General features: G+C 53.4%; 1 protein-coding gene and 1 long non-coding RNA gene across 8 annotated transcripts in view; one reads left to right on the top strand and one right to left on the bottom strand.

The window, feature by feature from the left end:
• The window catches only part of SMARCA4 (SWI/SNF related BAF chromatin remodeling complex subunit ATPase 4), a 24,053-nt gene extending 3,852 nt beyond the window's left edge, over positions 1-20,201 (bottom strand). For 4 of the 7 annotated variants that reach the window (XM_086871334.1, XM_086871336.1, XM_086871335.1 and 1 more), the window contains exons 1-28: positions 20,039-20,201; positions 18,619-18,673; positions 16,545-16,772; positions 15,793-15,925; positions 15,083-15,457; positions 14,390-14,488; positions 13,578-13,818; positions 12,929-13,055; positions 12,667-12,840; positions 12,187-12,360; positions 11,835-12,002; positions 11,485-11,535; positions 11,162-11,292; positions 10,832-10,889; positions 10,202-10,320; positions 9,462-9,612; positions 8,863-9,026; positions 8,708-8,774; positions 8,365-8,475; positions 7,513-7,755; positions 6,833-6,946; positions 6,373-6,480; positions 5,849-5,935; positions 5,430-5,476; positions 5,075-5,241; positions 3,446-3,609; positions 1,534-1,761; positions 1,228-1,314 (exon numbers count right to left, since the gene is read on the bottom strand). In XM_086871334.1, coding sequence (XP_086727460.1) covers positions 1,228-1,314; positions 1,534-1,761; positions 3,446-3,609; positions 5,075-5,241; positions 5,430-5,476; positions 5,849-5,935; positions 6,373-6,480; positions 6,833-6,946; positions 7,513-7,755; positions 8,365-8,475; positions 8,708-8,774; positions 8,863-9,026; positions 9,462-9,612; positions 10,202-10,320; positions 10,832-10,889; positions 11,162-11,292; positions 11,485-11,535; positions 11,835-12,002; positions 12,187-12,360; positions 12,667-12,840; positions 12,929-13,055; positions 13,578-13,818; positions 14,390-14,488; positions 15,083-15,457; positions 15,793-15,925; positions 16,545-16,733 — 3,777 coding nt within the window. In that variant the 5' untranslated portion in view covers positions 16,734-16,772; positions 18,619-18,673; positions 20,039-20,201. The remainder of the gene's footprint in view (positions 1-1,227; positions 1,315-1,533; positions 1,762-3,445; positions 3,610-5,074; positions 5,242-5,429; positions 5,477-5,848; positions 5,936-6,372; positions 6,481-6,832; positions 6,947-7,512; positions 7,756-8,364; positions 8,476-8,707; positions 8,775-8,862; positions 9,027-9,461; positions 9,613-10,201; positions 10,321-10,831; positions 10,890-11,161; positions 11,293-11,484; positions 11,536-11,834; positions 12,003-12,186; positions 12,361-12,666; positions 12,841-12,928; positions 13,056-13,577; positions 13,819-14,389; positions 14,489-15,082; positions 15,458-15,792; positions 15,926-16,544; positions 16,773-18,618; positions 18,674-20,038) is intronic. The other 3 variants (XM_086871338.1, XM_086871339.1, XM_086871340.1) reach the window with 1 other exon arrangement.
• On the top strand, positions 19,448-24,805 carry LOC147647648 (uncharacterized). Its single transcript, XR_015281459.1, has 2 exons — positions 19,448-19,481; positions 20,995-24,805. It is a non-coding gene; the product is annotated as an uncharacterized LOC147647648 (long non-coding RNA).

The following is a 24,805-nucleotide window of genomic DNA, read 5'->3' as shown; positions in this document are numbered from 1 at the left end:
CTGCTGCCCCCGGCGCCTCAGGCACGGCCCCCCCGAGACCCCTCCGACGCTTGTTGGCTTCCCACGGCTCGGGGACCTTCCTCAGGGTTCGGGGGCCTTGCGCTCCCCTTCGCATTTTTCGCTGTCGCTTGACCCCGTTTTGGGGCACTTCAGGCTCGTTTCTGCTCGTTTTTGGGTGGCTTCAGTGGATTTTTTTTTTTTTTCTTGGTTTTTTTTGGATGGTTTCAGTGTGTTTTGCTTGGTTTTTGGGCTGTTCCTGTGGATTTTGCTCATTTCGGGGTGTTTTAGTATCTATTTGCTCGTTTTTTTGGTACTTCAGCTCATTTCAGGGCGGTTCTAGCTCAGTTTGGGGCATTTTTAGCTGGTTTTTCAGTGATTTTGTGTTCTTTTTCTGTTTTCAGGGTGGTTTTAGGCGGTTTTTAGTTCATTTTGGGGGGGTTTCGCTTTGATTTTCTTTATAAAGTTTTCTCGTTTTTAGGCATTTTTATTCGTCTTTGCTTTCAGCTCATTTTGGCTTTCAGTCCTTTGTGGCTGTTTTTGTGCTGTCTTTAGATCATTTTGCCTCCTTTTGGGCCAGTTTATCTCACCTTTGTCACTTTCAGGCTGTTTTTAACTCACTTCTGGCACTTTCAGGTCAGTTTTACCTCACTTTCAGCCCTTTCAGTCAGGTTTTAACTCACTTTTATAACTTTCAGGCTGTTTTTTCTCCCTTTTGGCATCTTTGGGTAGATTTTAACTCATTTTTGGCTGTTTTCAGGCTGCTTCTAACTCTTTTTTAGCACTTTTGGTCTCATTTTAACTCCCTTCTGGCACTTTCATGCAACTTTTAATTCACTTTTGGCTGTCTTTAGGCTGTTTTTTTCCCCAGTTCTGGCACTTTCAAGCCATTTCCATCTTACTTTTGTCACTTTCAGGCTGGTTTTAACTAATTCTTTACTTTTTCAGGCCATTACCATTTATTTGGCATTTCCAGGCCACTCCTAACTCTCTCATGGCTGCTTCAGGCCATTTAAAATCTCATTTCTGGCACTATCAGGCCATTTAGATCTGACATTCGGCCATTTCAATCTCACTCCTTGCTCTTGCCAGCCCATTTCTCTCTGGGTTCTGTCCCTCCCTGGCCGGCTGGGGCTCCTCGCGGGCCGGTCCCTGCCTGTGGCGCGGCGGTGCCGGGCAGTGCTGGCGGGAGGATTGAATGGGCAGTGGAGACTGAACGACCCCGCTCACCTTTAGAGGTGCTTCCTCCGACTCAGCGCCCAGGCACAGGGAGGAGGCAGCGTGGGGGAAGCTGCCACTGCCCGCGCTCTGTCTGCTCTGTGGATAAACACAGGGATTCAGTCTCCAGGGCTGTCAATCCGGCGCCTTTGTTCCCGACGCTACTCCCAAAAAACTCCAAACAAGCCGCCATGCTCCTGCTCTGGGGTTGGTTTGTTGGCTTTTTTTTTTTTTTTTTTCTTTTTTTTTTTTTTTTCCTTCTCTTCTCTCTGACTCCTGACCCCCAAATTCCCACGGGAACTCTGCTCCAGCCCTCACCTCATCCTGCTCCTCGTGCTCCAGGATGGCTTGAAGGAACGCCCGGCGCTCGTGGCTGGAGGATTTCTGGTCGAACATTCCGGCCTGGATCACCTTCTGGTCCACGTTGAGCTTGTACTTGGCGGCCGCCAGGATCTTCTCCTCCACGCTGTTGACGGTGCAGAGCCGGAGCACGCGGACCTCGTTCTGCTGCCCGATGCGGTGGGCCCGGTCCTGGGCCTGCAGGTCCTGGGGGAAGGGGCAGCGATAGCACCGGGCTCCCAAAAATCCCCCTCTTGTCATCAAAATCCATGGGGGGAGATGTGGGATGAGGCCTGAGGGCATCCAGGGATTCCCAAGGATGACTGGGATGTGGCAATGGGATCACCAGGACTATGCAAGTCCTGTGGGATGGGGCCGTGGAGGCCAAAGGGTTCCAAAACCCCCGATTTTATCCTCAAAATCTGCAGGGATTCTCAAGGATGATGGAGATGTGGCAATGGGAACACCAGGACTATGTAAGTCCTGTGGGACAGGGCAAGAGGTGCCAAAACTCCCACTTTTGTCCTCAAAACCCACAGGGAAGATGTGGGATGAGGCCTGAGGGAACTCAGGGATCCCCAAGGATCACAGGGATTCAACAATGGGATCATGGAGGTCCCATGGGAAGGGGCAGCACTGGCCAAGAGCCGCCAAAACTCCACTTTTAGCCTCAACAGGGAAAACGTGGGATGCACCCCAAGGGCTCTCAAAGACCACCAAGGATTACGGGAATTTGAGTAACAGGAGTGTTGGGACCATGTAGGTCCTGGAGGAAGTGGCCACATTGGCCAAGAGGTGCCAAAAAAGCCAGTTTTAACCTCAAATAAAGTATGGGAGAGATGTGGGATGCACCATGAGGAGTTCAGGGATCCCCAAGGATTAGGGAATCTGGGTAACAGAACCACCAGGACCCCATGAACAGCATTCCTGCAGGAACGAGCAGCATTAGATGAGGGGTCCCAAAAACCCCGTTTTTATCCTCAAAGACATGGGATATGCTCCTGCAATCCCAGAGGATTACGGGAATTCCAGAATGGGATCATTGATTGCACTTTATTTCTGAGACAGAGGGTGCAGGACAAACCCAGCTGCAGCGCTGGGATCTGGGGGTGGCTCTCCAGGACAGCACCAGCGGCTCTTGGAGAATGACAGAATTCCAACCCCACGGCTCCTCTTTGGGTCAGCTGGTTTTGGGGCTGGTTCATTGGATTTTGGGTCAGCCAGTTGGTTTTGGGTTGGATCACTGATGTTTTTTTTGTTTGGCTGAATTTTAGGTTGGTTGGCTGTGGTTTGGGTCAGTCAGCTGACCTGGGGTCACTGGCTTTTGGGTTGCTCTTTGGGTCAGTCGGCTGGGTTTTGAGTCGGTCAGTTGGGTTTTGAGTCGGTCAGTTGGGTTTTGGGTAGATTTGTGTTGGTGGTTTTTTGGGCCAGTTGGTTTTAGGTTGATTTTCAGGTCAATGGATTGGGGTTTGGGTGTTTTTTTGTATCAAGGGGCTGATTTTAAAGTTGATTTTTGGGTCAGCTGGGTTTGGGTAGATTTGTGTCGGTGTTTTTTTGGGCCAGTTGGTTTTGGGTAGATTTGTGTTGGTGGTTTTTTGGGCCAGTTGGTTTTAGGTTGATTTTCAGGTCAATGGATTGGGGTTTGGGTGTTTTTTTGAATCAATGGGCCGACTTTTAAGTTGATTTTTGGGTCAGCTGGGTTTTGGGTAGATTTCTTTGTTGGTGATTTTTTTTGGCCAGTTGGTTTTGGGTTGATTTTCAGGTCAATGGATTGGGGTTTGGGTGTTTTTTTGGATCAAAGGGCCGATTTTAAAGTTGATTTTTGGGTCAATTTTGGATTCCATGGGTCCGTTTTGGGGCCGCTCTCCGGGCGAGCGGGTTCTGGCCATACCTGGTGTGGGTTCCAGTCGCTGTCGAAGATGATGACGGTGTCAGCTGACTGCAGGTTGAGCCCCAGCCCCCCGGCCCGCGTGCTCAGCAGGAAGATGAAATACTCGGAGCCTGGCTCATTGAATGTCTTCAGCAACATTCCCCGGTCCTCTGCCTTCGTGGTCCCTGGAATCCCACACGGGCGTCACTCCCGGCACCAGAGCCAGGGGTGCTGGGGGTCCAGGGAGCCCTTTCCCCCCGGGAGGGGGGGTCCTGTGTAAGGCTGGGCTGGTTTTGGTGGAAAGATTGGAAAAAGGAGGGAAAAAGGGGCAGATCCTGCTCCAAGGTGGGGTGGGAGGCGTCCCAGACGTTGGGATTGCAGCAGCCGGAATTACGGCAGCGTTGAGGCCGTTTTGGGGCCGTTCTCAGGGATATGTGGGGGCTGTGGGTCACATCTGTGCTCCTAACCCGTGTTCATTTCCAAATCACGGAACGGTTTGTGTTGGAAGGGACCATAAAGCCCAACCCGTTCCAACTCAACCCTGCAATCCAACCAATTAATCCAGATTTGTTTTAGTCACATGGGAGTCCCCAGGGCCCTCTCCCAACCCCACAAGATCCCAGGATTAATCAGGAGATCAGCTGGAATAAATGGGAAAAACAGCAGACAATGAGGACATGATGCCATGATATCCAACTTTGACATCTTGATATCCATCCTGACATCAATCTTCTATAACTTGATATCAATCTTTGATATATTTTTGAATATCTTGATATCAAAACTTAAAAAATATTGATATCAATCTCTGATATCTTGAATCAGTCTTGATAGAAACCCTGATCTTGATATCTTTAATGCTGATCCTGATACAAACCTTGATATTGATCTTTCTACTGGTATCTCATTATCAATGTCTCGATGTATATACTGCAATCTGGATATCAAGATATTGATCTTGATATCTTGATATCAATCTTGATATCAATGTCTCAGTGACTTTGATGTTTGTATAAATACTGATATAAATCTTGCTATCTCAATCTTGATACTGATCTTGCAATCTGCATATCAAGATATTCATATCTGAAATCTTGATGCCAATCTTGATACAAACCTTGATATCAATCTCACTATTGATGTCTCAATATCAATGCCTCAATATTGATCCTGAAATCTGGATATCAAGACATCAATCTTTATATTTACTGATATCTCAGTTTCTCCCTTGATACTGACACATTGAAATTTATCTCAGTATCTTCCGATCTATTTTGATATCTTTTCAGCTTTACTTAGAGGTTTATTTTCGTATCTTGATGGTTCTGTATTTTTCTATCTTGATATTCCTCAATATCTTTCTGTCCAGCACAATATTTTCATTTCTTTCCATCTTGATATCTTTCTTGATGTCTTGACTTTGAGCTCCACCTTGAGCAGGGCACCCACTGTCCCCCGACGCCCTGGGGTCACCACTGACCCCCACCCAGGGGTCACCACTGACCCCCACCCAGGGGTCACCACTGACCCCCACCCAGGAGCACCACTGACCCCCACCCAGGAGCACCACTGACCCCCACGCCCCGCAGAGGCACCACTGACCCCCACCCAGGGGCACCACTGACCCCCACGCCCCCCAGGGGCACTCACCATCCAGCCTGAGGTATTTGAAGCCGCGGTAAGCAAAATAGTCCTCCATGATGGTCATCAGGGAGGTCATCTGGCAGAAGAGCAGCACCTTGTGGTTGGTGGCCCGGAGCTTGGGCAGGATCCGGTCCAGGAGCTCAAATTTCCCGGAGGCACGGTACAAATCCAGCCTGGGACAGACAAAAACCAGCACAGTTAGAGGACGGCCAGGATTTGAGGCTGAGAATGTGGTTTTTCCCCCTTGCTGGGATCATCGGGCTGCTTGGAGTGAAGGTGGCTCATCCTGCACCCCTAGAAACCATTTGAGTTTGCAAATTCACAAATTTCTTCACTGGTAATTCCAAAATTCGTGACTCACCCCTGCACGATCCCGCCCGTGAACCCCAAGTGCTCTGAGAAGGATTCCTGAAATCGAGAGGAGAAACAGTGTCAGAAACCAGCACAAACTGTCTGGAAGCTGCCTAACAGAGCCACGCCCTGCTCCCTCTCCAATTCCCTCATGGAATGGATTGGTTTGGATGGAAAACAGAGTGTCGGGAGTGGGTGGGCCCAATGAACTGATCTAGTTCATCCTTCTTGGGTTGAGCTCTGTTTTGGTTTATCCCTGCTTGGGTTTATCCCCATTAGGGTTATCCCTGCTTTTGGTTTACCCCAGTTTTGTTTGGTTTATCCCTCTTTTTGATTCATCCCTGGCTTTCCTGGGTTGAACCTGTGGGGTTTATGGCTGTTTAGGTTCATCCCCCTGGGTTTATCCCCGTTTCTGCACGTCGGCCTGACCTCGATGTGCTGGAACATGTAGGGGTGGTTGCAGATCTTGCGCAGCTGCATGATCGTGTTCATCAGTGTCTTCGTGCCGCCCTTCCCCTGCCAGGAACAATCCAGGAGGTTAAAACCCAGATCAATGCTGGGTTCCATCTGTTTTTGCCAGTCCAGCATTCCCAGGAATGTTTGGGAACATCCACTGGGAGTTCACAGTCCTGACAGTGGGGCTCAGAGACGTTAAAATAAATTAAAGGTTTTAAGAAACCTCCAAGTCCCCTTGAGGTGAGGCTGCTCCTACCCAGCTGTTTTGTGGGAATGGAGCTGGAAAACAGGGAGTCTCCCACCTCTAGCTTTTAGCTGGGATCAAAGTGTCTTTTTCCAATTATTTTGTTTTTTTAATCTCCTCACAGACCTGTTGACGGCTTTGAGGAACCTCCATGGATCACCCAAATATGCTGGGGGCCCAAGCTCAACCCACCCTGCAGTGGATAAAACCCGCCCATGCTCAGCATTCCCAGCAGCCATTCCCAAATCCAGACCTTCTTGTCTTTCTCAGAGCCGTCGGTGAGGAGGACACCCTTGGCCTGCATGTGCCGGTACAGGACCCGCTGCAGCGCCGACATGTCGCATTTGATCACGTACTCGACCTGCCAGGACCCAGTGGGGAGTCACACCCAGCCCCTCTGGGAAAACACCAATTCCCAGAGGGATCAAACCCAACTGCCTGCTCAACCCAACCCAGCAATGACTGTGGAGCGGGGTGAAACTCCACCTGCACCTTCCAGGATGGGGAAGAGCAGCATGGACATGCCCTAAGTGTAGTCCAGAATGGGGAAGGTTGGGATGGAGCCCAAAATCTCACTCTAAGGACTCATCAAACCCCCGGTTCCCAGAAGGATCAACCCAAACACCTGTCCAACCCATCCCAGCAATGGTTCTGGAGTGGGATGAAGCTCCATGATGCTCCCCATCCCAGGATGGGGAGAGGCAAGGTGTCACCTTTTCTGGCAGCTGAGCTTCCACCTCCTTCTTGAGGCGCCGGAGCAGGAAGGGCCGGAGCACCTTGTGCAGGCGGCGGATAATGAGGATCGTCTCCTCCTCGTTCAGATCCACCTGGCCAGGGAAGGGAATTGTCACCAGGAACAGGAATTGTCATCAGAAATGGAACTGGATGGACCCCAACATCCCAAAACACCAGGTCTCTCTGCTCCAAGAACCCCCTGACCCTCAGTTCCTGGCGGGATCAATAGAACTGCCTGCTCGACTCGAGAGTTTGGAGTGGGATGAAGCTCCATGGGAGCATCCTGGGATGGGGAGGGCAGGGCATTGTCACCAGGGAAAGGAATTGTCACCCAGAGAAGGGAACCGAGCCCTCAATGGTGACACTGAGCCACCTCCCACAGCTCCAGGGAGACTCCCAACCCCTCTGGAGCCATTAACAGTGAGCCCCATCTGACAGCTCCAGAGTCAATTCCATCCCCTCTGCAGCTGTGAATGGTGACACCACATCCCACAGCTCCAGAGCCACTTCCAGCTTCTCCAGATCCATTAAAGACACCGATCCACGTCCCAGAACTCCAGAGACACTTCCAACCGCTCCCTATCCATTAACATCGACCCCAATCCTGTCCCTGCTGCCAGCAGCCCCCAGCCACTCCCGCATTCTCCCTTTCCCGCACCTTCTCCCCGGTCATGGCAAACGGCGCGTTGAACCACTGCTCGAAGGTGCTGCAGCTCTTGAAGATGGTGGGGAGCAGGAAGTTGAGGAGCGCCCAGAGCTCCGGGAGCTTGTTCTGGAGCGGGGTCCCAGTGAGCAGCAGCCGCCGTGGGGCCACGTAGTGGGTGTTGAGCACCTGCGTCAGTTTGCAGTGGTGGTTCTTCATCCGGTGTCCCTCGTCCACGATCATGTACTTCCAGCGGATCTGTGGGAGCAGGAAGGGCAGGGATGCAGGGAACTAGGGGGTGTGGATGTGCCCGGAGCAGCTCACGGTGGCTCCGTGACGCTGGAGCAGCTCAAGGAGGCTCTGAGAGAGGAACACGCCAGGCGGGTCCCCCCACACCAGGAGGGAAACCAGGGGATCCCTGCCAGGATGGCTGATCCCAGCTCCACTGAGGAGGAGGAGGCCCTACTTCCTCAGTCTCAAACATTGGGATTTGGAGCATTATCCAAGTCCTGTTCCATTGGCACAATGCTCCATCCCACTTATCTTTCCTCCGTGGCCATGGATCTGAACCCCTTGGCAACAATGGTCTTGTTAATATTAATATAATTAATATTAATTATCCAAGGAATTTTTCATGAAAAGGGAACCACGTTATCTGATGGATCATGGGATATATTGCCAAAAATCAGGAGCAGGAGCAGGAATTCCACCACAGCTTTGGCTGCCAAGGGGGAGCAGCTTCTGCAGAGGCTCCAAGGAATAAAATACCAGGTTTTGGCATAAACAAGGCAGGGATTTTCCTGTTTGCAGCATGTGTGTGCAGGTGAGATTGGGAAAACCTCCAGGTCCAGTGCTTCCCAGCCTCACCTTGGCCAGGATGTGCTTGTCCTTGATGATGTACTCGTACGTTGTGAGCAGGACGTTGAATTTTCCACTCCGGAGCTGTGGGACGAAGGCGCGTCGTGCCGCCGGAGAGCCCTGCAGGGAGAATTCCAACCAGTAACGTCAGGCGAGGAGGGAATTCCCAGAAGAGGGGGTAGGAGGGGCTGTTATCCACAGGGAACAGAAAAGTGAGGAGGTTTGGGGCTTCCTGCTGCTGAGGAGCAATCAAAAATGGGATTTCATGGAGCTGGGACCCAGTGCAGCTTCCTCAGTGTAACGGTAACAGAGCGGGAAGAGGAAAACGGAATCCGAGGAGCGCGGCACTTACCTTGTAGGAGACCTTGACCACGGAAGGAGCCCATTTGTCGAACTCATAGGCCCAGTTGGACAAAGTCCTGGGGGACATGGAAAGGGTGGGAATCTGGGAATGTGGGGCTGGAGTGTGGCAGCTGGGTGGGATTTTCCAGGCGCTCCGGTACTCACGAGAGTGGGACGATGATGAGGAAGGGGCCGTTGATCCGCTTATGCTCCATGAGGTACGTGATGAGGGCGATGGTCTGGATGGTTTTCCCCAGTCCCATCTCGTCCGCCAGGATTCCATTGAGGTTGTTGTTGTACAGGGACACGAGCCACTCCAGGCCTTTGATCTGTGGGAATGCAGACAGGGGTGGGAATGGGGGTGGGAGAGCCCCCTGCCTGGGTACATGCAAATGAGCTGGTAATGAGGTTGGGTTAATTATTCAGAGCCAATTGAAGGAATTGGGATATTCCATGGATTCACACAGAAGGCGATGGGTTTGGCTCCCAGCAGGGAGGAAATCCAGCTCATTATCCAGCTCTGGCTTCACCTCATTATCCCACTCTGGCTTTGGCTCATTATCCCACACCATTCCATTTATTACCCCACACCACCTCAGACTCATTATCCCTTCCCAGCCCTGGCTCCTCATCCTACAGTCATTATCCTACCACAGATCTTCATCCCCCACCGCTTCCAGCTTCTTATCCTATTATCCCACCCCCGGACCACCAGAGTCTCTGTCGCCTCCCCCGGCACTCCCACCTCTCTGAGGGTCCCACACCTGGTACTGCTTGAGGACGCCGTTGACCATCAGGGCCGACTGCTTGTCCACGCGCTCAGTCACGGCGTGAGCCACGGCGTAGTAGGACTGCAGCCCCCGCGCCAGCGCCTGCGACACCCCGTACTCGTCATCCACGTCCTGCTTGGCGTTCCTGCCCGGAAAATCGGGATAACGTGTCGTGGCACACCAGGGAACACAGTCAGAGCGAGGATGAAGAGGGGGAAATGGGGTGGGGGGGGAGTGTGGGGGGAATAATTGAGGTGAGCAGGAGAAATGGGGGGAAAACTGGGATAACGGGTGAGGGGAGGGGCTTGGAGAAAAATATGGGATAAATAGGGGGAGAGGGGGAAACTTGGGGGAAAAACAGGAATACTGGAAGAGAGGGTGATAATGAGATGGAAAGACATGGATGAGAGGGAGGATCCCTGCTCCTCATGGGCAGAAATGGGAAAATAAAGGAGGAAAAAGGGAGACGATTTGCATTTCTGGGGTGGAAAAAGGGAGGTTTGAAGGATGATGCTGTTGGGGGAATTCCTGGGAAACACAGTCAGTCCTGTGTGAGGTGGTTTTCCCACTGAATTTCCAGATAAAATGCCATGTTATGGCTTGTTCTGGGAAGACTTGGAAAAAAAAATGGGCTTGGGGGAATGCTGCTTGTGGAACCCTGCTCCTGGAGCAGGGAAGTGACTGGGAATGGGAATGCGGAGCAGGAAAACGGGAAGAGAGAGGGAAGGGCTCACTCAATGATGTGTCGGGCATCCACTTCCGAGACATCGTCACTGTCTGGATCTGGAATCTTCTTCTTCTCCTCCACAGGCAGTGCTGGCTGTGCTGGCTGTGGCTGCTCCTCTTCCTCCTCCTGCAGGGTTCCCAGGAATTTCAGGAAAAACTGCCTCAAGAACATCCTGGGAAGCACCCACACCCTCCCACCCAAAGCTCCCAGAGATGGGAGGCTCCCACAGAATCCTGCCATTCCCTTTGGAAACATGCCAGGAACATTCAGGATGCAAACTGGGGTCTCTGAAAGGGAATTTACAAGTGTTCCCAGCTGCCCCGCACTTGTTTAACACAGAGATTCCATTTTATCCCACTACTTTATTTTTATATCTTAGTTTATCCCATTTTTTAATACTTTTTTCCCATTTTTCGTTCTATTCCAGTTAATTTTATCCTATTGTTTGGTCCCATTTTACGCTATAGCTTTATTCCACATTTATACTATTCTGTCTCATTTTAATCCATGTTATCCTTCCTGTTTCGTTCCATTTTATCCCATTTTTTCTGAGCTGCCAAACAGCCATTGCTGAGGTCAGCTCTTTCCTGTTCCTCCCAGAACACTCCCAGTGGGAATGCTGCAGGACCACCCTCACCTCCTCCTCCTCCTCGGAGCCGCTCTCCTCGCTGTCGGAGCGTGGAGCCACCTCGTACCTGGGGGGAAAAGAGGGGAACAGGGAATTCCAAATGGAACTTGGCTCTGGTGTTCCCAGCTCCCTGTTTCCTCCCGGCTCTGACATTCCCAGACTCTGATTTCCTCCTGGGTCCAGCACTCCTAGCTCTCCACTGCCATTCCCAGTCCTCCACTCCATTCCTGACTCCAGCATCCCCAGCTTCCTACTGCCATTCCCAACCCCAGCACTCCCAGCTCTGGTATTCCCAGTTGCAGCATTCCCAGTGCCCCATTTCCAGTATTCCCAGCATACCCAGGGTTCATTTCCAGCCAGGCCTCCAGCTGCCCGGCCTTGGGTGCATCGGTGCCGGTGAGGATCTTCCCACTCTCCACATGGATCACCTTCACCGGGAGGTCGCTCATCTGGCTCGTCTCATCCAGTGGCTGTGGGAGGAACCAACAGATCGGGATTGGGAATTCTCAGCCCCAAACCCCCCTGAACCCACTGGGAAAAGGGAGGATCCTGATGGACCCGGTGGGACTTGGCCTGTGCCCCCTGCCCGTGGTGGGCTGCAGTGGAATGGTCTGTGCCCCTTCCCAGCCATCCCAGGATCCAAGGATTGAGCCTGGACTCACCTCCCCATCGGGGCCGATGGCTGGAGCCTGTCCCTCGGCGTTCTCCGCCTTCTGTGGGAGCAACAGGGCAGGAGGAGAAGGAAAAGGAAGGAGAGGGGGCGTAGAGAAGGAAGAGAAAGAAGAGAAAGAAGAAAAGGATAGGAAGGGGAACAAAAAAGGGAAGGAGGTGAAGGATGGGAAGGAAGAAAAGGAGAGGAGAAAAGAGAAGAGAAAGAGTGAAGAGAAGAAGGAAAGGAAAGAAAGAGAGGAGGAGGCAGAAGGAGAGGGGAGTCAGCCTGTGCAGTCCAGCCCTGGTGCTCCCTCCATGAGCCATTCCCAGTGCCATTCCTAGAGTTTCTTCTCTCTCTCACCTTCTTTTTTTTCTTCTTCTTCTTCTCCTTGGCCACCTGGGCTGCCTTGTGCTGCCTCACAAGCTCTGTTAGGTTGGCCACGTACTCATCTGTCTGCTGCAGCAAGTAGGCCAGGCGCTTGTCCTTCTTCTGGTCGATGAGCTTCCGGTAGCCCTCCTCATCCTCTGCCTGCCCGGGGTGAACAACACACTTGGGATCATCTGGAAGCAGCTGGGATCACCCTGACCTCATCCCACACACCCCTCAGTGCCCCTCCTCACCCTCAGTGAGGACAAAGATCCCACTGCATCCCTCTGATCCCGCCCCTCCTGTCTCTTGGCTGCTTTTTCCCGGTATCCCACATCTGGCTCACCATGAGCCGGCGCATCCGCTCCTTCTCGATGCGCTCGTTCTCCTTCTTCTGCTCGCGCTCGGTGTTGGCGTGGTACGTGGCCACTGCCTTGGTCAGCTTCTGGATCTTCCCACTCACGCTCCGGTGGTATTCCTTGAAGTCCTTGGCATGCTGCAGGATGCTGTTGAGGTATTCCTGTGGGAACAGAACACGTCGTCAGATTGCGGGGTTCGGTGCGCGGGGATTGCGAGAGAAGCTGGAATGGCGGCGTTGGGAGGGATTGGTTGTGGTTGGGAGAGAGCAAAGGGAACTGGAGAGTCTCAGCAGTCAGTAAAGGGTCGCATTGGCCATGGCAGAGTCCCACTGGCCACTGAGTGGTCCCAACAGCCATCACCAAACCCTTGGCCGCAATCCTTCAGAGTCAACCTTCCCAAATCAGGTGATCCCCTTATCCCTCCATCCCTGTCACCTCCTTGCCCCGATTCCCAGGGATCCCCCAACCTGGTGTTTCTGCCGGCGCTTCCGCTCCTGCTCGATCTTCTGCTGCTTCTCCAGCTTCTCCGTGATGCGGGCCTCACGCAGCGACTGCCGCTTGCTGCGCTTGTAGGCCTTGGCATTGAGCGCCGTCTCCAGCGCCGTGTCCCGCCGCATGCACACCACCACCTCCTGCCGCAGCTGCAACCCCGGCAAAACCGTGTGTGATCACACCTCGGGTCACCCTGCACCGTTCCTGCTCCCAAATCCTGCTGTTCCCAGCGCTCACCTGGCGCTGGAAGTTGAGCAGCCGCAGAGCCTTGAGCTCAATGGTTGCTTTGGTCCGCAGGTCTCCGGCCAAGGAGCCGGGAAGGTTTTCCAGCTCTTGGATGCGGTGGGCGATGCGGGCTTGGAGCCTGTGGAGGAGGGGGAGGAATTTCAGGACGAGTTCAGCTCATTCCCAACCTAGTTCCCATTGGGAAGAGCATGGGAGCAGGGCAAGGGCATTGGGAAGTTGCTTCCAGAATCCTGGGATGAGTTTTGGGGGCCCCCATGGGAACAAGGACACAGCAAGGTCAGAGCACGGCCAGGGAAGGGCAACAGAGCTGGGAAGGGTCAGGAAGAATCTCCAAGGAAAACGTTCTCCTGCTCATCCTTCTGGATCTTGAGAAGAGGAAAAATGGGATTGAGGCAGTTAGAGATGGGAGAAACCTTGGGAATTTCCAAGGAAAACCCATTCCCACTCACCCCTCTGGACCTGTGGACACTGGGAAATGGGAAAACAGGATGGGGGGAAGTTGGGGCTGGGAGAAGTCTTGGGAATTCCAAGGAAAACGTCCTCTTGCTCATCCAGAGGGATCTCAGGAAAAAGGAACATGGGATGCAGGCAGCTGGGACTGGGAGGATCCCTGGGAACAGGAATCCAGGTGGGACCATACCTGTACTCCCGCTCCTGCAGGATCTCGACGGGGTCGAGGCCGCGGGGTTTCTGGATGGGGGTGATCCGGTTCTGTTTGGGATGGATCGGGAGCGCGGGCGGCGCCGGCTGCCCCGGTGAGGGCGGGGGGGGCCCAGGGGACGCTGGGGGCACAGCCGGGGGCACGGGGGAGGGACGGCCCGCAGGGGGTGGCGGCAGCAGCTTCTGGGGGGCCCCGCCCGGAGCCGCCGCTGACAGCGGCCCTGTGGGAACAGGGGGTGTGGGAACAGCAGCCTGAGCACAGGCACAGCTTCCCGGGAGATGCGGATCTCAATTCCCGCAGAAAAACCCAATTATTTGGTCAGAAATGAAGTTAAATTCCCCAAAAATTTGAACATCTCACTCAGAATGAGCTTGTGGACTAACTGTAGAGATTTAATGGGAAATTCATTCCAATTCCCTGCAAAACTCCTCTTATTTACCTGGAAATCAACCCCAGATCCTAAAAAAAGTCTAATTATTTGGCTGAAAATTAACCCTTATCCCCTGCAAAAAATTCCAATTATTTGGCTGGAAATCAGCCCCCAATCCCCCCAAGCTCCAGATGTTTATGGGAAAATAAAGCACAATTCCCTAAAAAACTCCAAATGTCTATCTTGGAATGAGTCAAGCATCCCTGCAAAGCTCCAGTATAGAAGTTAAAGCAGCCATCCATAGAACTCCAGCTAATTCCAGGGCTTTAACCAGGATCTTCCTTCCATTCCCATCCCCCAAAGCATCCCTTGCTCACAGATCTGGGATAAATTCCCAGAAATTTTGTGACCCAGGTCTTACCTTCTGGCCAGGGTTTGGGGGGGCCCCCGGGGGGCTGTCCCGGCATGCCGGGGGGAACTCCTGAGGGTCCGGGAGGGGGCATGTTGGGCCCTCCTATTCCTGGAAATGCCCAAAAACCAGGCAGAAAAGGGAAAAGAAAGGGAAATCCCATGAGGATGCTGTCTTCAGGGGGTGAGTCCCAGTGGGAAGGGTGGTCTGCTCTGGCTGAAGATGAGGACGTGCAGGTACAGCTCCCTTTCCCCTGAACTGCCAGAGTCTGGATGGACCTGAACTCTCAGCCTCTGGAATGCCCATGGACACAGGAGGGAGAAGAGTGGGAAACCCAGACTGGGGGATACTGGAGCAAACTGGGACCAAATGCTTCCCATGGATCATCCAGGATGGGATGGGATGAGGTCCCTTCCCACGGATCCCCTGGGATAGAGCAGGACAAGCTCTTCATGACTATCCCAGGACAATCCTGGATTTCCCAGGATAACATGAGATGGAACGGGATGATTTCCCCACAGATCCCAGGATGGAACAGGACAGAACCCCTGGATGAATGAATCAATGGGGTTGGTGTGGAGAGGGTTTTCCCATTCCTGAGCTCCCCACAGATCCCTCAGGATGGAACAAGATGCGCTCCCCTTGGATTGCCCAAGACACAACCAGACAATCCCAGCCCCCCGCTTCCCCCCAGCCCCTCCTCACCGTGAGGTCTGGAATACCCGGGCGGCGCTTGCCCCGCTCCGGGCGCTTGTCCCGGGCCCTGTGCGGCGCCGGCGGGCGGAGGTAGAGCAGGAATCTGCGGCTGCATCCCGGGCAGGGGCCGCTTTCCCTGGACGGCGACCTGCAGGTGCTCTGGGAGCGGCTGCCCCCGCGCCAGCAGCTTGTAGGCCATGATCTGGGCACGGAGCTGGTGCAGCTGCGCCGCGTTGAACGGGGACGGGCCCCGGCCCAGCGCCGGCGAGTCGGAGCCGGAGCCATCCAGCGCCGCTCCAGAGCCGCCCGCGGAGCCGCTGGAGGGGCCGTTGGATGGCACTGGGCTGGAGGCGTGCTCCGAGCCACCCAGAGGGGATGGATAACCTGGCAGGGAACACAGGGATGCACTTGGGAGTGGTGCAAGGGGTTGAATTCCAAACCAAAATGAAGGATTTACAGCTAGAATCTCTGGAGAGCTGTGTCTGCCCTCAAAAATAAGGATTTCTGCCCTCCCCAGACCCCACAGGATTTTATTGTTCCTCCCCAAAAATCCAGCATGTGGACCTGGAAATCCCCTGGAGTGCTACTGGAATTTGGGATTTATGCCCTGGTATCCAGGATTTAAGCCTGGAATGATGACACCCCCTGCCTCTCCAAATCCAGGATTTGGACACAGTTCCTCCCCTTCCCCCCACCGTGTTTCTTCCCAAGTTCCCAACCTTGGGAATGCTGATCCATGGGGCTGGGTGGGGGGCCCATTCCTGCATGTCCCCCTGGCCGCATTCCCATTCCCTTCATCTGCCCGTAGCGCGGATCCTCCGACATTCCCTTCTCATGCATTGGATCCAGGGGCTGCAGGAGAGAAACATCCCGGGAAATCAGACACTGGCAGAGCATTCCTGCAGGAAATCCTGATGCTCTCCATCTGCCCAGCCCACAGAATTCCCAGGGGTTGGAGCTGGAGCTCCATTTCATTATTGTCAGATTCTACCTGCTCCAGCCATGAAAATCCTTCCCACAGCACAGTTTCCTGGATTTTTTTATTAAAAACCCCCTGGATTCCCCAGGCGAGGAATTGTTGTTAAAGCATGAAATCCAGGAAGAAAAACCTCTCAATTAATTAGTTAATTAATGGGGCTGGGGTGGGGGATTTTCCCATTCCTGAGGTTTTTCAGTGCGTTTTTGGAGCAGAAGAGTCCAGGAGGGATTTGGGGTGGATGGGGGGTGAAATAAGGTGGGAGGAGAGAGAAGACAGGAATGGGAAGGGGCTGCAGGTGCAGTTCATGGATTTTAACTACACTCTTTAGTTATTCTTCTCTTCCCATCTCCTTCTGATGCTGGAGTAGGAAAACGGAACATTCCAGCAGTGGGAATTTGCAGAGGTGACAAGGCTGGGGGGACACATGAATGGGGATAAATCCCCCACCCAAGGCTGAGGGTTTCTGAGGCCCGGAATGCTGGGATGCCTCACCTTGTGCAGGGGGTGGATGGTGTCCGGGGCGTATCCTGGCGCCGGGAGCGCATGTCCTGAGTGTCCCGAGTGTCCGGATCCCGGAGAAGGGCCGGGAGAGGGGCCCAGCATGGATCCCGGGGAAGGGCCGGGACCAGGAGAGGGGCCAGGCCGGGGAGTCCCTCCCAGCGGAGGCTCTGGAGTCGCCATCTCACATCAGGAGCTGGGAATGGGTGCCTGGAGCCACACCTGGAATGGGGGATCCGGGTTAATTCTAGGAATGAACTGAAAAAGCAGCAGGCGAGAAACACTCCTCCCAATCTATCATCGAATAATGAGCAAGAAACCCTCTCCACAGTGCATGCTCAGGCACGAGGAATTCACTTCCCAATCCATCCTTGAAGCGTTTGGAATGGGAAATACGCTTCCAAATCTGTTAGCCAGGAATAAGGAGCAAGGAATCCCCGCCCAAATCCATAATTTGGGAACAAGCAATGGGAATCCTATTCCCAATCCGTCCTCAAAGCAGGAGGGATGGGAAGTCTGCTTCCCAACCCATCACAGAGGGAGGAGGGATAGGAAACCCTCTTCTGCAATCCATCACCAAGATCTCAACACCAGATCCATTACTCCATTCCCAACCCATTGCTGAGAAATGAGAAACACGGAATCAGCCTGCATGTCCATCACCAAGGAATGATGTGGACTGACCGCAGAGATTCCATGAGGAACGAGGAATGGGAATGCCCCATCCTGATCCATCCTAGAGGGCTGCACAAGATCTGGGAATTCCTGGTAATTCAGAAGGGCCATGAAGAGTCACAATGCTGATCCCAATCTGGGGTTAGCTGGAATGGGTTTGCTGGGAAGCTGCATCCATCCTCCAGTCCGAAAGAGGGAGAGATTTCACCCAAAACCACTGGAATTCTTATGGGAGATGCTCCCTTTCCAGGAAAATCCCTTCTCTTTCCAGGGAAAAAACTCCTTTTCCAGAAAAAATACCTTTTCCTGGGCATACCCCTCATTTTCTGTGCAAATCCCTCCTTACCCAAAAGCAAGTTCCTCCCTTTTCCAGGCAAAACTTGGAGTAGGTTTTTCTGGAAAAACCCTCCTTTTCCATAAGGAAAAAAACAACAACAAAAAACTTTTCCAAGCAAAACACTGATTTTTCACCCTTGAACACTCCAGAGCAGCACTGAATCCATGGATCTAATAATTCCAGGGTCTGTGGGTCAGGAAAAGTTCACACAGACTTCCGTATTTCTGTTCGTTTCCTGCTGGAAAACCTGCATTTCAGCACCAGGGCAACAATTCCCAGGACATGAAGTGGGGGGGAAATTCCTAAAATCCATCAGGAAACTTCCTTGGTGGCACCTGGAAGCTCCTTCATCCATAAAAATTTGTTTTCCAGGGATGCTGCTGCTCCCAGAGCAGCTTCCCAAGGATCCGTGTGCATCCCTGGCTTCCCCCAGAAACTTCTTTGGCTTAAAATTCTCAGATTCAAACGAAGGAAAGTTTAACAGCCACGGAATTCCAGGACTGGGGGATTGCTGCCTGGAGAATCCCCATTCTGAGGGTTCTGACACTCCCAGGAACGATGAGAAATGGGATAAAACATGCACCCAGGGATAGTTTTCCCTGATTTTCCCCATTTGGGTTGTTCTGGCACTGTTAAAAATTCAGATTTCCCAGCGTCTGCTTCCCCCTACATGGAGGAATTTATCCCAATTTAAGTCATTCCAGCCCTTGGGAATCTCCCACCTCCCATGGACAGAGCCGTTCCTGTCCCCTCTTCCGATGGGGAAACAGGGATTGACAAAGTGGTTTTCCAGGAAAGAGAGGGATTAATTCCTGCTTGATCTGACAGTTCATCCCAGCATGGCTTTCCCCGGAAAACCACCGCCATTCCAGGGATACCAGGGAATGAATTTTTAATTAAGTTCCATTCCTGCTCTTTTCCAGTCCTGGTATCACCATTCCCTCCCAACCATGGGAATTTTATGCCTAATTCCAAGGAAACCTGTCATTTCCAACATAGTATTCCCGTGAGATGTCACTTCCCAGAGGCTGGGGAGGGGGAAATTTCAGCACCTACCTACGGGCATGGCAGTCTTCCTATGCCTCTGGAGGGATGAGCTCCTAACGCCAGGCTGGGGGGAAAGTGGGAATTAATTGGGAATTAAGTCAGGAATGTCATTATCCAGCAGCACCGGAGCATTAACGGAGCACAAGACTCCTAAAAAATGGCTATTTCCTCACGGATGAACCCAATTCAGTGTTATGTTTGGGGAATTTGTCGACTTCCAGCGAGGAAACACTCCAAAATCCATTTAAAAAATTGCTCTTAATAATTCCTGGAGGCAGTGGATTCCACCTGCTCCAGCCACAAAAATCCTTCCCACAGCACAATTTGAATTTTCCTGGATTGATTTATTAAAAACCCCCTGGATTACAGGTGGGAAACTGTCATTAAATCCTGAAATCCAGGAAAGAAACCCCTGGATTAATGAATCGATGGGGTTGGTGTGGAGAGGGATTTCCCATTCCTGAGCTTTTTCAGCCCATTTTTGGAGCGGGAGAGTCTGGGAGGGATTTGGGGGGCTGGAAAATAAGTCGGGAAGGGGGAGAAGAAATGGGAATGGGCTGCAGATGCAGCTTTAATTTAAATTAAATCCTTGCTTATCCTCCTGTTCCCATCTTCTTCCACCTCCGGAGCAGGAAAACGGGTAATTCCAGCAGTGGGAATTCACGGAGGTGAAAAGGAGGCGGGGCAGAAACGGGGATAAATGGATCGGGATAAATCCCTCCCCTTCCAAAATCGGGGGGCCTACTGCGACCTGATACCCCCTCCCCAGACCTGCCCTGGATTCCTGCAGGAAGGGGCCAAATTCCCAGCGGGAAAGTCGGGAATTCATCCGAGCGGCCTCGGAAATCGCGTCAAAAATGGGGGAAAACCGGGTAATTTGTGGCAGAGGGGGGGAGATGGGAAAGGATGGGGGAAAACGGAGTCGGGAAAGCGGAGGTGAAAACATCGGGATTCCCAAAAGCAGCGCGGGGGGGGCCGTGACCCCACAAAACCAGGAAGGGCCTGGGGGGGGGGCGGGAGAAGCCCCCCGCGATCGGAAGGATTGGGGGGGCACGGGGGATTTGGTGTCATCGGGAAGGACAAAGACGGAAACGATCCGGGAGTGTTTGTGAGGGGAGAGGGAGATACATGGGGGGGATAGTGAGATATGAGGGGAAATGGAGGAGGGAAAGGGGGATATAGGGGGTGTGGGAAAAGCAGATATGGGGGGAAAATAGGGGGATATGGAGGGGGGAAAAATGGGGGTATAGGATGCTGAGGGGGGATGGAACCTGTAGGGGATGAAGGGGGGGCCGATCCTGTGGTGGTGGTGGGGGGGAACCCCAAGGCCGAGCACCCCGGGCTGAGGTCGTCGCCGGTCCCGAACAAAGGGCCCGTGACCCTCGCGGGCCGCCGTACCCGCCCCGCGCCCCCCCCCGCTCGGCCTTACCGGGGCCGGGGCCCTTCCCGGGGCCCTTCCCGGGGCTCATCCCGGCCCGATCTCGACACGATCCCGGTCTCGGTCCCGGCGGGGGAACAAAGGAGCCACCGGAGTCGCCGCCGCCGCCTGAGGGTGCGCCGGGCCCGCGCCTGCGCGCCCCGCCCCGCGCCGAGCCCCGTCCGCCGCGCGCGCTCAGCCAATGGCGCGGCGCCCCGGCGCCAGCGCAGCCAATGAGAGGCGAGCGGAGGGGAGAGCGAGCCGCGGCCCCTCCCGCGCCCCCCGCGAAAGCAGCCAATGGGAACGCGGCGCGCTGCCCCCGGCCAGGGAAGGGAGGGGGACGAGGAGAGGCCGCGCCCACCCGCGGCTCGGCAGCCAATGGGAGGCGCGATCGCCGATTTTCCCCGTTCCCCCCCACGGCCGACCTGTCAGTCACTCGCCCACGCAGCCAATCAGCGCGGCGCTCTCCCGCCGCGGCCAATGAGACGGCGGGGAAAGGAGCGGGGGGGCGGTGCTGGCGGGGCGTGGCGGGCGCGCGTGCGCGGAGCGCGCGGCACTGCGGCGGGGCGTGAGGGGCGGGCAGGCCGCGGGATGGGGGCGGGGAGCGGGAGCGGATCCCCGGGTAAGGGGGGCTTCATGTGGGGCCTGAGAGCGACGTGGGTGTCCCAGTCCCGGGTGATCCCCTGGGCTTTGGGGCTTCCTCCGCATGTGGAGGTCACTGGGTCGAAGATCCCCGAGGTTTAAGGGGTTTAGGGGGTCCCAGTCTCGGGTGATCCCGGGGATTTTGGGGGTTCCTCCCTGTTCGTGGGACCGGGGGATTCCCGGGTTGGATGGTTCCAGGCCAGCAGCATTCCGGGATTTGAGGGGTCCCAGCTCAGGGGTCGCTTCCGTTTATCTGCAGTTTACATCTTCAGTTTACCCACTGCCACACTGTTTGTTTGGAAAGACAAACCCGGCATTCCTTTCAGGGCTGTGGCTCTGGTGTCGCTGTTTTCACATCCTGGGATCGGTCACCCCCTAATTCTTGGGATAGATCCGCTGGAATTGGGCCAACTTGATTCATAAACTGAACTCTTGAGGTACACCAGGAATTTAGGTGGTCCTGAGCTGGGGGTGGCTCAGTGAGATGGGGGGGGGTCCCATCTGCAGCTCTGTAATGTCACTGCTCACCCTGACTCACAGTTTTTGCTACAAATCCACTGGAATTTGAGGAATTCTCAGGTAATTTCTGAGTTACAGCGAATGTTTGGGGGCAGCAGTAAGTGCATTTGGGTCAGTAAGTGAGCAGGTTCCTCTCTGTGCCTCCGTGATGTCTCCACACACCCATCCCCACTAATTTTCGGACAAATCCACTGGAACCGAACCAATTTAAGGAATTTTCAGGGAAACCCTGAGTTGCAGCAGATGTGTGGCAGGGGTTTCTGACTGCATGTGGGGTCAGTAGGTGGGATTTCTCCCCCTAAAGTGGCAAACGGCACAGGATTTCCTCCAGCTGAAGGGGCAAGCAGCTGGGCCTCCCTTGGAGCACCAGTCCTGCGCCGTTCGCAGTTTCAGGTGGGGACAGTCCACTCCTGGCCATGGGCCCCTGGACACAAAAGTCAGCCCTTTTCCATCTTAAATAACCCCAGGTTCCTGATGTCAGTTTGTCAGAGCCTTTGGCACTCCCAGGGCAGCTCGAGCTGGTGGCAGCTTTGGTCTGGGAGAAATAAGGTGGCACCTTTTTAAGTTGTAAACAATGCAGGATTTTTCCCAGATTAAAACTGCCAGGAACTTGGGCTCTGGCTGCCCTTGGACTGCCAGGTGCCACCTCTGAGCTGAGTTTGAGGCATTGAGGTGCTGAGCGTTGTTTCCCTGTCAAAGAGGCCAGTGTTCACATGCTGTGGCTGGAAATGGGGTGCCCCCTCCTAACCCTCACCTTCTCCCCTCAGCCCCTCTCCTGCCTTGCCCCTTCCTCTGCCCCTCAACTCGACTCAAACTTTCACCCCGTCCCCTGCTCCATCCCTGCCCCACCTGTGAGCGCTCACACCTGGGGGCCAGCACATCCCCCCGGCAGGACAACACCCAAATGGAAAAGGACAGCACCCAAATGGAAAAGGCAGGGACTACATCTGTGGGCTGCACGGTGTCACGAAGGGGCTGGGGGCTGAGGGGAGGTCAGAAGAGGGGCTTGAGGAGCAGAGGGGAGGCTCCAGGGTGTCACGTGGAAGCTGACAGGCTACACTGGGGGAGCTTGAGCATGACACAAAGAGGCTGAGGAGCACGGGGTGCCTGGAGGGACAGAGGGGGGATGCTTGAGTGTGACAGGTGAACCAGCCCGCACTCCACCCCTGACCCCACCCTTCAAACCACTCCTAACCAGGTGGAGAGCACAAGGTGGAGTTTAGGGGGCCAAGGGAAAGGACACAGGGTCCTAATTAGGGTTAGATACAGGTGCAGCAGCCCTCACCCCAGCCCTAAGGCCACCCTAAACACCATCCCTGTTACAGTGGAGAGCACTCAGTGGAGATCAGGGGTACAGGGTACCACTTCGGGTAAGGGAACAGGTGCAGCAGCCCTCACCCCAGCCCTAAGGCCACCCTAAACACCATCCCTGTCACAGTGGAGAGCACTCAGTGGAGATCAGGGGTACAGGGTACCACTTCAGGTAAGGGAACAGGTGCAGCAGCCCTCACCCTTGCCCTAAGGTCACCCTGAACAGCCACCCTAAGAACACCATTTTCCCCCAACAGCAGCACAAGGCAGCAACCCTAACACTGGGACAGCCGCAGAACCCTCCCAGCAACACAACACAGCAACCAGGTCAACCCCAGAGCCCTCCCAGTAGGACAAGACCCACTGCAGAATGGTAGGGATGGCATCTGTGGGCCAGAGAGTGACAGGTAGGGGCTGGGTGCTGAGCAGTTTTTTTAAGGGTATTTTTAGTTTGGTTTTTTAATTATTATTATGTTTCTTCCAGGGCTTTTAAAGGATTTTTTAACTTTTTTGGGGAGTTTTTTTAGGGCTTTTCTGAGGGTGTTTAAGATACTTTAAGGGCTTTTTCAGGGCTTTTTTGAGATATTTTTAGGGGATTTTTAGAGTTTTTTAGTCTTATTTAGAATTTTTATGGTTTTTTTTGGATAGTCTTAGAGCTCTTTCAGAACTAATTAAAATTTTTAGGACTTAAAGATAATTTAGGGAATTTTTAAGACTAGGATATTTTTAGGGTTTTTGAGGGAAACACAAAGATTTTTTATGGTCTTATCAGGGCATTTAAGGATTTTTAGAGCTTTATTATGACTATTTAGGGTTTTTTTGGGGGGGATTTTAATTTTTTAAAATTTTAGTGGTAATTTAAGAGCTTATTAACAGCTAGGGAATCACTAATGTATTTCAAGGGCATTCTAAGGCTATTTTCTGGGTTTTTATTTAGGGAATTCCTAGAGTTTTTAGGGTCTTTTCAGTGAATGAAACCTAGAGGCTGAGGGGCAGCTTGAGAAGCAATGTAGGGGCTTGAGGATGACAGAGCTGAGGGAGGAACAGGGATAGGGGACGTTGGGTGACACACAGAGATGGTCCTGGAACCAAGCTGTCCCCACCCAAAATCTGCCCTTGGAGTGCCAAATGCCTCTGACAGGCTGACATCAGGAACCTGGGGGAGTGAGCTTTCTTTAGCATGGATAAGGGCCAAAAATTATGAACAGAGCAAGATTAATCCCAGACCCAAGCCACCCCACCTTGAAGTCGGGCTGCCCTTGGAGTGCCAAATGCCTCTGACAAGCTGATGTCAGGAATTTGGGTGGGTGAGTTTTGTTTCCCCTGGAAAAGACCTGCCATTCGTGTCCAGGGGCCCGTGGCCACAAGCCAGCTTCTGCCTCCAAAAATTATAAACAAAGCTGGAGTGCTCCTGGACCCAAGCTGTCCTCACCTAGAACTCGGGCTACCCTTGGAGTGCAAAACACCTCTGATGAACTGACATCAGGAACCTGGGGTGGTGAGTTTTTATAACATGAAAAACTGTGTCCAGGAGCCCATGGCCAGGAGCTGCCTTCTGCCTCTGAAAATTACGAATGGAGCAGGATTCCTCCCAGACCCAAACTGCCCCCACCTGGAACTCGGGCTGCCCTTGGAGTGCAGAATGCCTCTGACAGACTGACATCAGGAGCCTGGTGGGATGAGTTTTGTTTCCCCTGGAAAAGGGCTGCCGTTCGTGTCCAGGGGCCTGTGGCTGTGAGCGGCTTCTGCCTCGGAATATTGAGAGCAGAGCAGGATTCCTCCCTGTCCTGGGTTGATTATGATGTTAAATTGTATCCCCATTCATCCACCTAGCCCAGACACAGATTTTGTATCCTTAAAACTTCATCTAAGAGTAAAAGTGAGTGGAGAAGAAGCACTGAGTCTTTTATCAGAGACTGTACTTGCTCCCCCCACATCCCAGGATGGGATTTTTGACTACAGCACAGACAAAGAACAAGAGAGAGATCACCTTGCCTTTCCAACTAGCCGGAGCAGAGAGGTCTTCCTGGACTGCTTTCTTTCCCTTTTCCTTGGAATGGATCGAACCTCCTCTGGACAGGGGACTTGGGGGAGCACCAGGAGCTTGCACCCGTGGAACACCAGGAGCCCAGCCTGGGCAGCAGCATTTTCCAGCACCACAGAGACTGACAACACACCGAACACCCGAAGGAGGGAGACCCTCTGAATTTGTCATCTCTTCGGAGCGGCGAGAGGTTTTGTAATTTGATATTGTTCATTCTTCTGCTGGGTAGTGCTGTGCCTGTGAAATAAACAGGTTTTTTTCCA

This window comes from Cyanistes caeruleus, chromosome 35, assembly GCF_971803275.1.
Source record: "Cyanistes caeruleus chromosome 35, bCyaCae1.hap1.1, whole genome shotgun sequence".
NCBI lineage: Eukaryota > Metazoa > Chordata > Aves > Passeriformes > Paridae > Cyanistes > Cyanistes caeruleus.
Note: the sequence above shows the minus strand (reverse complement) of the source record. Positions and strands in the feature narration are given on the sequence as shown.